At 43.4% G+C, this 17,591-nt stretch overlaps 1 protein-coding gene across 4 annotated transcripts in view; it reads right to left on the minus strand.

Annotated features, from left to right (window-relative positions):
* Positions 1-17,591, minus strand: part of SMTN (smoothelin) — a 777,537-nt gene that overhangs the window by 442,558 nt on the left and 317,388 nt on the right. For all 4 annotated transcript variants that reach the window (XM_069214660.1, XM_069214661.1, XM_069214658.1 and 1 more), the window contains 2 exons: positions 5,674-5,752; positions 5,472-5,560 (listed from right to left, as the gene is read on the minus strand). In XM_069214660.1, the coding sequence (XP_069070761.1) occupies positions 5,472-5,560; positions 5,674-5,752 (168 nt within the window). The remainder of the gene's footprint in view (positions 1-5,471; positions 5,561-5,673; positions 5,753-17,591) is intronic.

The following is a 17,591-nucleotide window of genomic DNA, read 5'->3' on the forward strand; positions in this document are numbered from 1 at the left end:
GGTACAAGGAACTAAGCGTCTTGCAAGTCCAATGCTACCATTCTAGGGTCCAAGGCAGACTGGACCTGAGAGTAGTGAGCATTTTGAACTTCTCCTTTCTGAGGAAAAGATTGAGGGCCTGGAGGCCTAGAATAGGGGAAAGGCCCTTGTCCTTCTTGGGCACCAGAAATTATTCAATTTATTAGCCCTTCTGACTAAGACATCTTGAAAAGTCAGAACGTCGTTTACAGGAGATGATTTTGGAGGTGATGCTGCCGGTGAAATGGGAGTGTAGAGGGAGTAGGATTCAGTGGAATAACTTCTAGCTTGTGAAGAAGATCAAAAAGGTGTTCTTCCTCTTTTATGTCTTATTTGAGTCAAATGTCTTGGCGTAGAATGTATCGGAGGGACTTAAGTACATGGTGTTGGTAAAGGCCTGGACTCCGATTCCAACAGGCGAACACTAATAGTTATAGAAGAAATCGAACTTGGAGGGAAAAAGTAAGAGGAGGAAGATGTCCCTGAACAGGATCATCCTGCATAATTTTTAAAGTTGGAATAGTCCCACTATCATCACATGGTTGATAGGTGTCAGAAACCAAAAAAACTGACATTTCTGACTGTCTCAATGTCGATCTTCTTGACGTCATGTGTATTGACGGTAAGCTTGACACTGAAATCAATGAAACCAATCTTCTCTATGTCGAACAGTTATGTGTCGATGTTCAGAGATCCTTTCAACATGAGCCGGAAAAAATAACTGAGGCTGTGAGGAAACTGCCAGTACAGTGCATGGTAAGGGAAGCTGCTTGCTCCTTAAAATAACAGTGTATTTTTTTCTTACACTCAGTGAACTCTTAACCTGACGGTCTCCTTTTTCACTTCATTTTCTTCCTTTGCAAGTGTTCAATGGAAGTATTTATATTCAACTCAGGGTTAACTTATCAGATGCTGCTATGTGATCTCACTACATTGATTAGATATTCTTCATAGCACAGAAAAGTTCAGTAAAAAGCAGGCCTGTCATTCCTTACTGGAGGTAACATTACTCTAAGGAGATTATGGTGTTACCTCCAAGTAACAATGAGGTTTTCAAGATTTGAAGAGAAAGTATTCCGAGATCCCTGAAGTTGCATTGGAATATTCTGTGTTTATAACTATCAGTGAGGATCCTATGATGCAGAATCAGTAGGTTTGTATGGGACGGGAGGAGGCCCACATGCACCACCTTTTGAGTTACAGACCTATTGAGGATGGGGGTTTGGGTGTGCCCAACATTACACAATATACAACTTTGATGCATCGTGAAGTGGGGCTGAGCAGCTACCGAAAAACACTGGTGCTTCATGGACCAGGCAGCGTCAGGTACTCATATCTGGAAGGTTCCTTGGCTACCCCGGAGACACAGAGCATGGGGTTTATATTCTTTCTCTATTACACAGGCCACTATGGCAGTTTGGGACAAGGTGGCAGAGCACAAGGGATTTACAACATTCACACCTCCAATGACATCTACCTTCTCTGACTCCATTTTTTGCCCGGGCCACAAATGTCAACCAATTTCAGAAATGGCAATCAGCGGGGTACAAAAGAGTGGGTAATCAATTTGATACAGCAGGGATAATCCCCTTTGACAGACTAAAAAGTGGCAATGGGCTACCTGGGCCAGAATGTATCCACAACCTACAGATGAGGCACTGGGTGATGCATCGTCTGTTAAACCGCATGCATATAGGCCACTAACACCATTCCAAAAATGGATTTTCCTGAAGGATAAAATAGCCAAATTAGAACAGCCCTATACACTCTTTTAGTGCAACCACCCCCTCTGCTGCTAGGACAAAAATTATGCCACCTACAATTGGGAAGGAGGCTTTCACACAAAGAAAGGGAACACATTTTCTACAGAGCAAGGCACACTGCATGCAATACACCCATTGCCGGGTCTACTGTAAAGATAGCCATATGCTGGGACTGGACCCCACCAGGGTACAGAAATGGCAAGCTGGGAGTAGCAAGGAATGGTGGGGACCTGTTGGGGTACCAGAATACTCATACACCTGCTTTGGAATTGTCCAGAATTGGCCCAGTAGCGGGAGACAGTCATAGATGGCAAATTCTTTAATACAGAGATCCCACAACTTTAATTCTATGTTCTGCTCGGTCTACCCAACCAATTAACATACTCATTGAAGACGTTAAGAGTCCTCAAAAGTTCGGCAAAAGGCTTTGACTCAGACAGCAGTGCAGCAGGCAGTGCAGTGACTTTGGTGTTCAGACAGAGTGCCAGATTACACTACATAGCTCTTCAGAATGTGGCATTTACTGAACATGGAAAAGGTAACGCGACCCATTCAGCATAAACTATAAACATATCAGGAGATTATAACCCCCTTTTATTGCACTCCTATCATCGGAGTTCAACAAGCTTACCCTTCCCAAATATCTCAAGTTGTTGCAATCAATATCCTTGCCATGAAATGCTTTGGCCGTAGCCAACCAGTAGAGGACTGCTGGGGGATTGGTTGAAGAGTCAGGGTCATTAACCTCTAGCATCACCTCAGAAAGAATAAGTGACAACTGAGTGACTGATTACAGTATCTCTTATGAGTGCATGGAGAAAGGAGTTGGGTGGTAGGCTATTAGATTATATTGTTATGGTAATGTTGTCACTATTATCCAAATGCTGCCGGCCTCCAGATTAAAAGCAACAGAGCTGTGGGTCCTTATGTTTCTACTTAATTTTGAACATACATTAATAAAGCAGAATTGATCCTAAAAGTCAAGAACTCTTGACTCGGAGGGAAAAATACACAGTATTGTTTGAAAGACTGCAATGCCCTGGCTTATTGGTCCTACGTAACTTATGTACAATGTAATCAGACAGATTTGGGTGTTTACTAGCTTGGCTGCTAAATCAGACACTAGATATTAACTTATTATCTCAATATGAGTTGCTTCAATTTGCATGGTCTGAGATTAAAATGGCAACGCCGCCTTTTTTGATTATTATAAAGGGCTTTATAAGACTTGTGATTTACTCAGTGCCTCTGATGTGACAGGTTATCTGGACAATCTAAATCTGGCTAGGATACTGGGAGACAAGATTGGCAGCCTCAATCACTGCAGAGGAGATCCATCAAGTGATTGAGGTTTTGCCCATAAAGAAGACTACTGGCCTAGAAAGGTTATCATCAGAGTCCTTTTAGCACTTTAACGGAACTGCTCATACCCCCTCTCTGCTCAAGGTGTACTCTACTGCTTGGGAGGTGGGTTTGCTTCCTCCCTCTACAAGAGAGGATCTGGGAAAACCTATGCTTAAAACACTAAAGAACCCAATGATAGTATCTCTTACAGGCCACTGTGCATGATCAATCTATATTATAAAATACTAAGTAAGGGACTGGCCATGAGCCTTCAATGCCATATGACACTAATCCACCAGGACAAGACTGGATTTATTCCACCCATAATACTACTGCTTATGTTCTATTCTTCAAAATCCTACATAAAACTTCATTGACTACATACCCCAAGGTGTTGTCCTAGCTGTAGATCAGAAGACATTTGTTCTTTTTCTTAGGAGTTTTTGAACAAAGTTCTCAGACAGATGAACTTGGGCAAAGCCTGGATTAATTTATTATACAATGGCTCTTTGGTGAGGATCTGTACTGGCAAAATAATCTCTGCATCCTATAGATTTTTTTAAGGGGTACATGGCAGGGGTGCACTTTGCCTCCCATGCTCCTAACAATTGCAAAAAAGCTTTTGCAGAATTTACAAGATACAGAAGGGGAATTCCTTGAGAAGGTGGGATACATGTCATTTCATCCAGTGTGGCTGATATGCTTCTGTTTTTAAAGAATGAATGGAAGCTATTAACACCCACCTTCAAGTGCCTGCAAGACTATGATAGATTGTCAGATTTATGAGCAAACCGGTCAAGAAATGTGTCTTCCTAATTGACAAATATGCAGCTGGATCCAGGATTTGGAGCCCCATGCAGGATTATTTGAGTCCAGGGAGCACTCCCATATCTCATGGTATAGATCTATCATGGTTTTAATGATCCGGCTGAGATTAATTTGGGATTAGCAGCGAGAAACCTCAAATCCAACATGGACTTCTGACAAAGCCAGCACTTACCTGTTATGGGCCGAACTGGCCTTGTTTAGATGGTGGTATGAAAACAGTTTTTGTCATGTCTGAAAGACAAAGACTGTGACAAAGAGCGTGAGGTTGAAATGCGTTAGAGTTATAACCTGCTCTTACTCTCTAATAATAAAAGTTGAATAATTCAACTTCTGAAGTGCTGCATATTTTATTGCTATATTTATACATATATCTATTTATGCACACACACATACATATATATTGTAATTGTATTTATATAGCACTTCCTACCGCTGATGAGGCGTCAAAGTGCTTTTCGGCGAAAACCCAAGAGGAATTAGTGGTGGATTAGTATAGGGAAATATTAGCACAGTATTAGTATTATTATGAGTTAATTTGAGCACAGGGTATGCGTGTTTGTTAGCTGGATTGACCAGAGTAATGGAGGGATAGAGGAGGGAAGAATCCAGAAGTGTTATTTGGGAGTTTATAGTAATAGGATGAGGCTTGGAATGAGTAAAGGAGAGATGGAGGAGGGAGGAGTCTGTGGAAAGGGTTAGGGAGATCATAGTAGTAGGAGGAGTTTTGGATGAGTCAAAGGTGAGATGAATGAGGGAGACTTAAGTAGGGTTGTTTGGGGGATCATGGTCAGTAAACTGAGGTTTGGGGTGAGCTAGATGCGGTATGTGCGATATATGTATATATAGAGAAATGTAGCTAAAGAGAGATATAGAGAGAGGGGGGATTTTTGGTAAAACATGAGGCTGACAGACAGTACTTACAATGAAGTCTCAAATGAAGGAGTGTAGTGACAGTTCAGGAATTAACAGATGTACAAAAGTTTAAAACTAAATATAATAGTTATTCTTAAAAGGAAACAACGTAATTTTAAGACTTGAGTCATTATTTCGCCCTCTGATTTTTCTGGTCCCGCTGTTTTCAGACTGTCAAGCATTCTCAAGTGTGCCATATGTTAGCACTGTATAAAGCACTGAAAACAAGTAAAGGAATGAAAGCACATGAGAGTATTAATAGTAAAAGGAATAGAGCTACAGAAGGGAAACCGTTTTTAACCGGATATGAAAAGGCGAAGGTGTTTTGGGAAACGAGGTAAAAGGTCAAACTCGAGACACTTGGAACTAAATGTGTAAGAGAAAACCCTAAGGAACAAAAAGATACATACAGGAGGAAACGTGAGCTGGGAAGACTGGTGGAACACTGAGGTGGGGACAAGCCAAGGGGCACCTAAAGTAGACAACAAAGAGGCAGACCATGTGACTTCTTCAAAGTATGTGACAACCCCATTGGAACAGTAATGAGTCCACTCCCATAACTAGTCCTTCCATCAGCATTTACGGGTCATTTATTCTCGCACTCACCAACGATGAGGAACAGTCAGCGTAATTCTCTTGTTTTTTGGGTTTATCAACATCACGCTCCCTGCTGCGGCCAACAAGTGAGGAAATTGCTACAAGAAGGAAAACCTGTAGTTAATAATTAGCAGGAGTTCACCTCTACAGCGACAAGGGGTCGGGCACAGGGAAAACAATGTCGAGCACTGGGTGCAAAGACACGACTGACCTTCAATTTCTTCGTTTCGCAGCTTGCGGATAGCAGCACGGATCAGCTTCCTCTCCTCGTATTCGTGGGCTGTGCGTAGCTACAATGGATCACAGTCACCATTAGCAGGTGCAAATGCAAATCATACAACAACACATGCCATCAGTGATAACACAGGAACCGAGCTGGCTAGGACTGAAGAAAACGGATCACAGAGGTGGATAGAATCACCGGGGGAACAATCAAAAACCTAGGGTCCTTAATGGGGAAAGGAGTTTGAGATTCCTTCAAATATATATGAACATCATAATTTATAGCAGAAGTTTCCCCCTGACTGATGCACTATTAGTAACAACCAGAGATTATAAAAGCTGTGTACAAACGAGTTATACATAAATGCAAAATCTCTTACCAGCAAACGTCTGTGGACCCGGATAGGAGTGTTAAGAAACTGTATGCAGAGATTTCGGGCTGCTGCAATTTCAGATACTAGATGCAATCCCCACACACAATTCCGACGTAACCCTCACAAAATGGGGAATAACGGTGTGGACCAGGAATTGCCTCGTGCAATTCTGCACACAGATCCTTAGTCTTAAATTTCCAGCCCGTAAAACCGTGTTCCCGAACCAGTGAAACTTGCACGCGGGATCACAGGCCATCTCATAATTGTGCGCAGTGGAATTCCACACAGTAGTTTCGAACCGCCAGTGGTGTAACGAAACTGGACGGAAAATCCAAGAGAGTATATGGGCAAGAAATACAAACGGAACACTGCCACCTCAGGTGAAGTACTGAGCTTGTTTATATAACCATCACATGAAATGCCCCCTTTTCGCCCCGTTCTAAATAAATATGCAATACAAAACTGCCCCTTCAATGCTTTGGGTGCAACAGTCTCTTGTAAATAGCGTTTTAAAAGGCGACTTAACATGTGAGTCAGTGTCCCTGCTGGAACAAAATATTTACCAAATTATTCGAGCACTACGATGTACAATGTGGATAAAGGTAGAACTTACCACAACATTGTTAAGGGAAATGTATGGGAGCTCGTTCTGAGTTTGCACCTTTTACGCTGCTTCTGAATAAATTAAATATCAATCCTCCCGTGATGGTGATCAACCTACTATCCTTTGAATAAGTAATACATCCCCGGATCGGTGGTGGGTTTAGAGGTGGATGGGCTAAACAGGTGGGCCTGCTGGGTCCCATATTCTTTTTCCTTCACATGCTCATCCAATGCCATACTACCAAGTCACACGCCAGTGGGACTCTGATCAAACACAGACCAGCAACGCATGCCTCCACTCAAACGGGCGGGAGTTCATCTGAAACGCTGTTTAACCGAGAGTGTCTTTCTAATCCTCAAGGAAGGAGGATGGATCAGAAACACCGGTCTGTTGATTCAGAAAGCTTTCAGGATCAGGGTTCCAGATAACTCAAAACAGAAGCTACCTCAGGAGCCATCTGGGCCCAGGCTTCTCTCAGGGCTGCCTGTGAAAGTGTGTCTCCTGGCCTCCTCCTTTCCTCTGTTTCACCTCCAGACTCAGCTCCTCAGTCTCCTACACTCAACTGCCTTTCATTCTCTTTTCCTCAGCAGCAACATTCTACTGATGACACCACAGGTCTGCAACAGCAGCAGTCAGGCGACCTCTTTTGTACACAAAATAAGATAGAAAACAAGAAAAATACCCTGAGGCACGCAACTCCAAATCCAATGCTGCAGTGACAGCTGCAAAGACTTATAAAAGCGGCACAGCAGCTAGGTACAAGCATTACTATTTTACCAGTTACTTGCGTACAGGCATTAGAATTGTTGTTCACGTAGGCGTTATACTTGCTCTGAACTTGTGCCAGTGCATACACCTAGTTCTATGTGATGTACAAAGGTAACAAGAGGTGCACTGTGAATGTAATCTTGGCAATTGTAGTTTTTTCATAGATATATATTTTTATTAGTATTAATCATTAAGTTGAGGAATTCAGCATACTTTAAGAGGTTTCATGTCTGTAGCGCAAACACACACAATGTGCACAAATCTTTAAAGCCAAGAAATGTGGACTTGAGGATTGTATTTTAATCTAAAAAGCATCCAACTGTTGTAGAAGGAACAGTCACCTGTAATCCTAGTTCTCTTTCAGGAGAATCATCATCATAGTAATAGTCATAAGCACTGAATTTTGGCACACACCCATTCTCAGACCACTTTAATACTCGAACACACAATTCTTTTATTTGTATTTTTTTTTTTTTACAGATGTGCAAAGACGAATCTCTACAACATTTTGCAGACCTATTCCTCTTTTTATATTTGCGGATGATACAAAGTTTTGCAGATATTAGTGAAGGTGCCACAAAGTAAAAAGGGGAGGGGGAGGTCCTAAAACATGTTTGGAAACCAGTACATTTTCCATGGACTTTGTACTCACTCGTAGCACAAACATTCCACTGCAATTTCCCATGAATATACATTGAGATGTGTAGATGATCCTTTTTAGTGTCTGAATTGAACTGGTTGAGATTCAGGTAAGTTATAAGCTAAAAACATTTAGTGATTTATGTAGATGCGGTGCTACCATGGTAGTACCGCGGTACATGGCTATGATAAAACAGAATATGACTGGCTAATCCAAATCTTTGGAAACTGAAATGGCAGCCATCTCCATTAAAGTACTCTTTGAATGTATTCTGTGATAACATATGAAATACTCCAAAACACTTATGCTGTAGAATGCAGCAACAAATAAGGCACTCTAACACACACTGTAGTGGTAGCACAAATTTGATTTATAGGTTTATACCTACACCTTAAAAACGTACTTAGTCCTGCAGTACCACGGCAATACTATCTAGGAAGTACTGTGGTACCAGTAAAATTAAAAAAATGATTTAACAATATTAAATTATACGTAATGTAGTGTGGGTCTTACAAGAGACTTTGGTTGTTCGGAAAATAAAATAAACTAGATTGCGCATTTGAGAAGAAGATATGGTTTTCATAGGTGGTCATATGGACCCCATCTATGCAAATTTACCCTACACCACTCTATTGCATGCTGTTCCTCTGTACGGTACTCCATTCTACAACATTATAATCTACCCACTCCACTCCTCTCTATGTCACTCCAGTGAAGGCTACTTCACTATACATTCTTCCACTGAGCATCTCTCCACTATAAGCTATTCCACTGTACGCCACTCCACTCTACCTCACTCAACTGGACACCACTCCACTTTACGTTATTGCACTCTACCCACTCCACTGTTTACTACTCAACTGTACACTAATTCCACTGTATGCCATCCCACTGTACACTAGTGCCACTGTATGCCACCCAACTGCACGCCATTCTAATCTACACCACTCCGCTGTACCCCACTCTAAGCTACATCACTTTACTCTATGCTATTCTACTATACGTAACTCTGCTCTACAACACTCCACTCTACTCTACTCTATGACACTCTACTCAATGATACTCCACTTTACGACACTCTACTGTACACTATTTCACTGTATTGGCCTCCAATCACTTATATTCCATTATATGGCACTACCCTGTACATCACTCCAATGTAAGCCACTCCGTGTGACTACAATGTACACTATTTCATGCTACACCACTCTACTGAATGCTATTAACTGTACGCCACTACAGTCTACCCCACTACACTCAACACTCCACACTCCACTTTACAAACCTCCACAGTATTCCACTCTACACCATTTCACTCCACTCTATACCACTCCACTCTAGGCTATTCCACTTTGTCACTACACTCTATGTTATTCAACTATGTTCAACTACACTACCTCACTCCACTGTACGCCACTCGTCTCTACTCCACTGCATGCCACTAAATTGTACACTATTCGGATGTATGGCACTGCACTTTACCCCCACACCATTCACTGTATGTTATTTCACTGTACAACACTGAAGGCTACACCACTCCAGTGTACAACACTCCACTGTACATAACTCTACTATACCCTCCTCCACTTTATGCCGTTCCACTCTATAAAAATGCACTGTATACCACTCCATTGTACATCACTCCACTCCACTGTAACCTACTCCACTCAACACTATTTCAGTGGTACGCCACTCCATTCTAACCAACTCCACTGCATACAATTCCACTGTACTCCATTCAACAACACTGTACTCCACTGAACAACAGTCTGCACTCCTCCTTTCTACCATACTATACTCCACTCTATGACGGTCCACTATACAACAATGTACTCCTGCCAACGCCTGTCAATGCCAGTCTACAACACTCTAGTTTACTCTTTGGCACTGTATGACACTCTACTCGACTGTACACAATTCGTCTGTGCCACTCCACCTCCCTTTACTGCACTTGACTCTGCAAGACACTTTTCCACTCTGTTGTACTACGCTACTCCACTCCTCACTAATCCACTCTATGCTACTTAGTGGCACCTAATTTTATTCCACTCTATGCCCTTCCACTCTACCGCACTGTACCATACTTACTCTACTCCATGCAGAGGCGTAGCTAAGGCAATAATGTGATGGGAGGGGGTGTGAGTCTGAGATTTCCCAACAAGCTACGTAGTGCACTCAACTAAAAGTTGGTGGGGGTAGCTAGACGGGCAGTTAAGGAGGGATTAGGGTAATTGGTATTAATTCATTTGAAATCAATCTTTAAAAAAGCCTCAAAGCAATTTTGTCTCTGTTGTCTATTTATGTGTGTCCACATATCCTCGAAAGGAAACTCCTCTTACAGTGAGCACATCCATCTGGGCCATTTGAACTATTATCTTCAATAACTAGTAAAGAAGAGCCTGCACATCTGAATCATTTGAGCTAAATTTCTCTACGCATTGACAAATCACTCTATTGAGGCTAACGTGTTCATGCTTTCTGAGGGCGTGCTCTTCCACCCCAAACCTATAGGAAGAGTCCCCAGCACCCCTGCTGAGCCTCTTCATGGTTTCAGGGAAAAACAACTTTACAAACTACTCTTCCCTCCCCCAAACCCAGCCCCAATTGAGCTACCATACCAAAGGAAGCATTTTCCAGGACCTTTATCACCCAGCTTGAATTTGGTTGCCAACAAACTCCTTACCACAACTGGAGACAGAACCCCCAAAAGCCCTGTGTTTTTTTGCAGAGATTCTGCCAATAAACTGGAAACTCAATCCAGATATAGCAAGTTGGTCAATTAAGATGATGCCTTCCTTAAATGGAAGCCCTTGGCTGGGATCAAGATAGGTCATGTTGGCTTGGAGCCTTACTGGAATGAGAACGTTTCACCCTGTTCTCATGTATCTGCATTGGAAGTCCTTTCTGAACAACTAGGTTAGAATAGTCTTCACAAGAAAGTTTGCCTTCCTCTGCTCAAGGGAAATACACTGCTATCTATAGAAGCTAATTCCACAATTCTACAGAAAACAACAAAGGGACATAACAGAAGAGTATCTTGGCAGAGAGAAAGGATACAGAGGAGGATAAGGTGCAACTGTACTGCGTAGTCTATTGAAAACACACCTCTAGTGGCTGAATTGATGCTGATGTGACCTAAAATAATTCATGATGGGGCCCCTTCCAAAGTGGTTGTGTTTAAGAAGCTTCCAGGTTTCCAGGTGCTTGCAGTGTAGGGTATTCAATAGTTGGACCATTGTATTGCAAACTATGGTAACTTTCATAATAAGGTAGTTGTGTAGCTTGATAAAAATCTGGTTCCACGGGCCCAATTGATACTATGCAGCACCAGGGAGTGAGTCACGGACAACCAGGGCACTGCAGCACAACAAATGCATAGGGTGCATGTGAAGTCTTGCCCTATGACACAACGAAGTGCCACGAAGCGAGATGCAGACAACATGGGTCACGGCCCAAAAAGGTATAGACTGCATGAGGAGCTATACCCTAATGATACAATACAATGCCAGGAAGTGGGGCGCAGGCAACCGTGGACCTGCAGCACAACAAAGCTTCAGTTTGCATGGAGGGTGTAAAAGTGCACTTTCTAAAGGTATCACACATGCCATAATTATAAAATACACACACCCAGCAGGCTGCAGGTAGAGTACAGGCATCTCATCGATACAATAATTTTATAGGCTGCAGAGAAAGTGTGCAGACTTCTTGGAGTAGTATAGAGACAGGCCAAGCCGCATTGTGTACGTAGAGCTCTGCAAATACAGCTCACTGGGAGCTCACACTACACACACATACATACATATACAGTAGAGACAGTATAGGGATAGGTCACAGGCTGTAGGTACATTTTACAGACACTTTACCAGCTACAGCGGGCACAGGATACTGGCGTTTCAGTTGCTGCAGTTTGAGTTGCTATCTAAATACAGTACATATGTGAAGTGTTGCATGCAATACTCTGAGGCAAGAACATCAACTCTCCAATCTATTAAAACCGTTGTCTACAGACTGTACACAGATGATTAGGATTGAAACCTGAGTTACCTTGCACCATAGGTCAATAGAAACACCCATTAATAGAGCACTTCAGAAACACACTGCAGCTTGTATGAACCACTATAACAAAAAGAAATGATTGTTAATATGCTGCTCAATAAAAATGTGCCTGGCTTGGAGTCTGCCTTTTACACGCAGTTTAATACAGTTCATGGCGCCCCTCACAGTAGGCCCCTGACTATGTGAGTAACACTGGAGAGGAAAGCAGCTGTCATGCGCTGCATATGCATAAGGGTAAGTCCTTCCGATATTCGAGATATAAAAGATGAAAAAGAACAAAAAAACGCTCCTGCATGACCTCAGACCCAACTTTACTTACTGGAAAGGTGTGTCTGGAACCGTACGCCACAAGGAAGATGGTTTTGTACTAGTTGTCTCAGAGGGCAGACGCTCACCTCCCCGGCCTGCACTAAAACCAGACCTAACAGTATCAGGGGCGCATGGCCCGACTGGACATTTATTGCGGGGGTGTGACACCCCAAGCACATCTCTGAAGCTATGTCCCTGATTCCATGGCATTTCGCTCTACAACATTCTAATCCACTCTGTGGCACTTCACTCTAAGACACTTTCCAAGACTATACAACACTCCAGACCACTCCACTATACAACACATCACTCAACTCTGACACATCACTCCAAAGTATACTGCTCTACAACACTTCACTTTAACACTTACCTCCAACCTATCCTACACAACTCCACTTCACTCTACTCCTCTATACAATGCTTTACCCTACTCTACTCCACTGTTTAATACTCCACTTAACACTGGTCCAGTTTACGCAACTCCAACAAAGCTCTACTACACTCTATGCCACTCTACGAGACTCTACTCCACTATAGCCTCATAAACGCCACTGTACAACAATGTACTTCACTCTATCCCAGGACGCTCAACTGCACAACACTATACTCCATTCTACAAGACTTTCCAACATTTTACGAAAACACTCCACTGTACTCTACGAGACCCCACTCTATTTTATGACACTTTACTCGACTTTACAACATTCCACTCAACTGCACTCCTCGCCACTGTACTCCAAGATACACCACTCCACTGTATGACACTATACGTCACTCCATCCTATCACACCACACTCTACAACACTCTCCTCCACTGTACTGTACAGCACTCTACATAAAGGAACTCTCCTCAAAGACGCTGCGCAATGATTTGAAACACATTTTTATTAAAAATAAAAACATGAAATTCAATAAAAAAAACAAAGGTTAAAACTTATAGTTAGGAACACTTTAATCTTTCTATACAAACCAAACAAACGTCACAAACATTAGAAATTCTAAAGTTATAGTAACAACTTAAATTTCTAATTCACACACATTTAAAATACTATACTATTTTTTCGATCTATACAAACCACACTTAACGTAAACAAAAATAAAAAAGTTAAAGTTATACCTTAAATTTATAAATTATGCATCATGTTCACATCATTACCACTAGCATTCCTCCATACACACTGCTTTCAGCTCGCTAACCACACAACAATAAATATAATTCACTACTCTACCATGCACTGTGTTCTCAGAAATGATGGCATTTGAGATGCCTTAAGTGCTGTTATAAATACTATAATGTAATCTTGTATAAGTGATGTAATATAGAAGGTCATAAGCAGTGCCTGGAGAAGGAGCGAGTCATAATTAATTCCTTCTTCTTTTGGTACTGTGGCACTCAATCTTTGGCAAGAATGCCATAGAGCTGTATCAGACAGTCAACAAAAGAGCAGTGGTGCTGCCAGCTATCATGATGGACACAGATGTTCCATATGTTTTTCTGCCAACAGTGTCCATTCTTTTCCTCTCTTTGTTAGGTGGGATGGAGGAAAAGAAACCACTGCAAGGGGCTTCTTTACTGCAACCACAATGACTGAATCTGGAGGAGGGTCAGTCATCAGGAATGAAGTGTCCAGATTAGGTGGCATATATTCCTTTAAAAGCAGGAGCAATGCTGATCTTAATGATGCAGATGTGAGAAAAAGCTGCATAGCAGGTCCAAGCAATTCCAGTGCCAATGGAAGAAGAGGTTTGGATGGGGTCTCCAGGGGTGTCTCAAAAATAATTCAAGTTGAAACGATCGGAGTAGGTACCATCAAATTCAATTTTGCTACTCCACTAAACATTACCTAATTTAAGGTTGTGAGGTTGTCAACTGAAGAGACCCTTGCTGGAGGTGAGTGTGTCAGAGCTAGTGGATAGTCTCCAACAAACAAACGAGTAGTAGTAGATGTCTAGGATGGGGATTGTATTCTCTGTCTAGAACTTGATCTTCTACTTGATCATCTAAACTACCTGGATCTAGTATGAAATAGAGCACTCAATTGCTGTTTTTCTGGAGTCTATAAGATCATCAGAGTGTAATCTGGTTTCCAGTAAGCAACACCTAACAAGGGTTGTTAGAGTGAATCATCCATCCTCAGTTGATGGAGACCTTAAGACAAGCAAACCCGTTTTCACCAGACCAGGTAAGGCCTCCTTCATCAGTGAAGACGAATGGGCGCAAAGGGGACTGAGACAGGGTCAAACTCTGACTTCTGTGTTCATTTCTTTCAAGTGGTTAAGAACACTCCTATTGGTAATTTGACATTTCTGAACCTTCCCAGAAAAGCTACCCATATGTTTTAGTAAATATTATGTTTTAGTGATGACTAACGATACCCTGCTGCAACAATCCATGAGGACAAATTGGAGCTAGCTCAAAAATAAAACAGTTCACTGGATGAGGAAACTTGCAGGACATGCAAGTGTACTCTGTGATGAGATTATATTGGTTTGGCTAGTCATATGGGATGGGCGAAGGCACAAAAGCTATGAGGGGGACTGTAGGAAGTTGGCTCTGTATATACTATTTCAAAGTAAGAAATAGTGTCCACAGAGTCCAAGGGTTCCCCTTAGAGGTAAGATAGTGGCAAAAAGAGATAATTCTAAAGCTCTATTTTGTGGTAGTGTGGTCGAGCAGTAGGCTTATCAGAGGGTAGTGTTAAGCATTTGTTGTACACACACAGGCAATAAATGAGGAACACACACTCAATGACTGATTCCAGGCCAATAGGTTTTTATATAGAAAAATATATTTTCTTAGTTTATTTTAAGAACCCCAGGTTCAAGATTTAAAAACAATACTTTAAATGAAAGGTATTTCATTCAGGTATTCTAGGAACTTTGAATTATCACAATAGCATGAACAGTTGTGACAAAAATGGCAATAAGCTATTTAAAAAGTGGACACTGCAAAAATCACAGTTCCTGGGGGAGGTAAGTAAATGTTAAGTTCACAGGTAAGTAAAACACTTACAGGGTTCAAAGTTGGGTCCAAGGTAGCCCACTGTTGGGGGTTCAATGCAACCCCAAAGTTACCACACCAGCAGCTCAGGGCCGGTCAGGTGCAGAGGTCAAAGTGGTGCCCAAAACACGTAGGCTTCAATGAAAATAGGGGTGCCCCGGTTCCAGTCTGCCAGCAGGTAAGTACCCGCGTCTTCAGAGGGCAGACCAGGGGGGTTTTGTAGGGCACGTGGGGGGACACAAGCAGGCACAGAAAGTACACCCTCAGCGGCACAGGGGCGGCCAGGTGCAGAGTGCAAATAGACGTCAGGTTTCTAATAGGAATCAATGGGGAGACCCGGGGGTCTCTTCAATGATGCAGGCAGGCACAGGGGTAGCCACCACCTGGGCTAGGCAGAGGGTCGCCTGGGGGTCGCTCCTGCACTGGAGTTCGGTTCCTTCAGGTCCTGGGGACTGCGGGTGCAGTGCTGGTTCCAGGCTTCGGGTTCCTTGAAGCAGGCAGTCGCGGTCAGGGGGAGCCTCTGGATTTCCTCTGCAGGCGTCGCTGTGGGGGCTCAGGGGGGTCAACTGACTACTCACGGGCTCGCAGTCGCTGGGGAGTCCTCCCTGTGCTGTTAGTTTTCCACAGGTCGAACTGGGGGCATCGGGTGCAGAGTGGAAAGTCTCACGCTTCGGGCGGGAAACGTGTGGTCTTTAAAAGTTGTTTCTTTGTTGCACAGTGTTGCAGTTTCTTGAACAAGGCCGCTGTTCTCAGGAGTTTCTTGGTCCTTTAGATGCAGGGTAGTCCTCTGATGCTTCAGAGGTCGCTGGACCCTGTTAGATGCGTTGCTGTTGCAGGTTTCTTCGAAGTAGGGAGACAGGCCGGTGGGGCTGGGGCCAAATCAGTTGTCGTCTCCGTCTTCACTGCAGGGCTTCAGGTCAGCAGTCCTTCTTCTTCTTTAGGTTGCAGGAATCTATCTTCCTCTGTTCTGGGAGCCCCTAAATACTCAATTTAGGGGTGTGTTTAGGTCTGGGAGGGCAGTAGCCAATGGCTACTGGCCCTGAGGGTGGCTACACCCTCTTTGTGCCTCCTCCCTGTGGGGAGGGGGGCACATCCCTAATCCTATTGGGGGAATCCTCCTTCTACAAGATGGAGGATTTCTAAAAGTAAGAGTCACCTCAGCTCAGGACACCTTAGGGGCTGTCCTGACTGGGGGGTGACTCCTCCTTGTTTTTCTCATTATCTCCTACAGCCTTGCCATCAAAAGTGGGGACAGTGGCCGGAGGGGCAAGCATCTCCACTAGCTGGGCTGCCCTGTGGCGCTGTAACAAATGGGGTGAGCCTTTGAGGCTCACCGCCAGGTGTTAAAGGTCCTGCTGGGGGAGGTGAGAAGCATCTCCACCCAGTACAGGCTTTGTTCCTGGCCACAGAGTGACAAAGGCACTCTCCCCATGTGGCCAGCAACATGTCTGGTGTGTGGCAGGCTGGCAAAACTAGTCAGCCCACACTGGAAGTCGGGTATGTTTTCAGGGGGCATCTCTAAGATGCCCTCTGGGTGTATTTTTACAATAAAGTGCACACTGGCATCAGTGTGCATGTATTGTGCTGAGAAGTTTGATACCAAACTTCCCAGTTTTCAGTGTAGACAGTATGGTGCTGTGGAGTTCGTGTTTGACAGACTCCCAGACCATATACTCTAATGGCTACCCTGCACTTACAATGTGTCTAAGGTTTTGCTTAGACACTGTAGGGGCACAGTGCTCATGCATATATGCCCTCACCTGTGGTATAGTGCACCCTGCCTTAGGGCTGTAAGGCCTGCTAGAGGGGTGACTTACCTATGCCACAGGCAGTGTGAGGTTGGCATGGCACTCTGAGGGGAGTGCCATGTCGACTTAGTCATTTTCTCACCACCAGCACACACAGGCTGGCAAGCAGTGTGTATGTGCTGAGTGAGGGGTCCCTAGGGTGGCATATGACATGCTGCAGCCCTTAGAGACCTTCCCTGGCATCAGGGCCCTTGGTACCAGGGGTACCAGTTACAAGGGACTTACCTGGGGGCCAGGGTTGTGCAATTGTGGAGACAAAGGTACAGTTTAGGGAAAGAAACACTGGTGCTGGGGCCTGGTTAGCAGGATCCCAGCACACTTTCAAATCATAACTTGGCATCAGCAAA

Source organism: Pleurodeles waltl, chromosome 11 (assembly GCF_031143425.1).
Source record: "Pleurodeles waltl isolate 20211129_DDA chromosome 11, aPleWal1.hap1.20221129, whole genome shotgun sequence".
Taxonomy (NCBI): Eukaryota; Metazoa; Chordata; class Amphibia; order Caudata; family Salamandridae; genus Pleurodeles; species Pleurodeles waltl.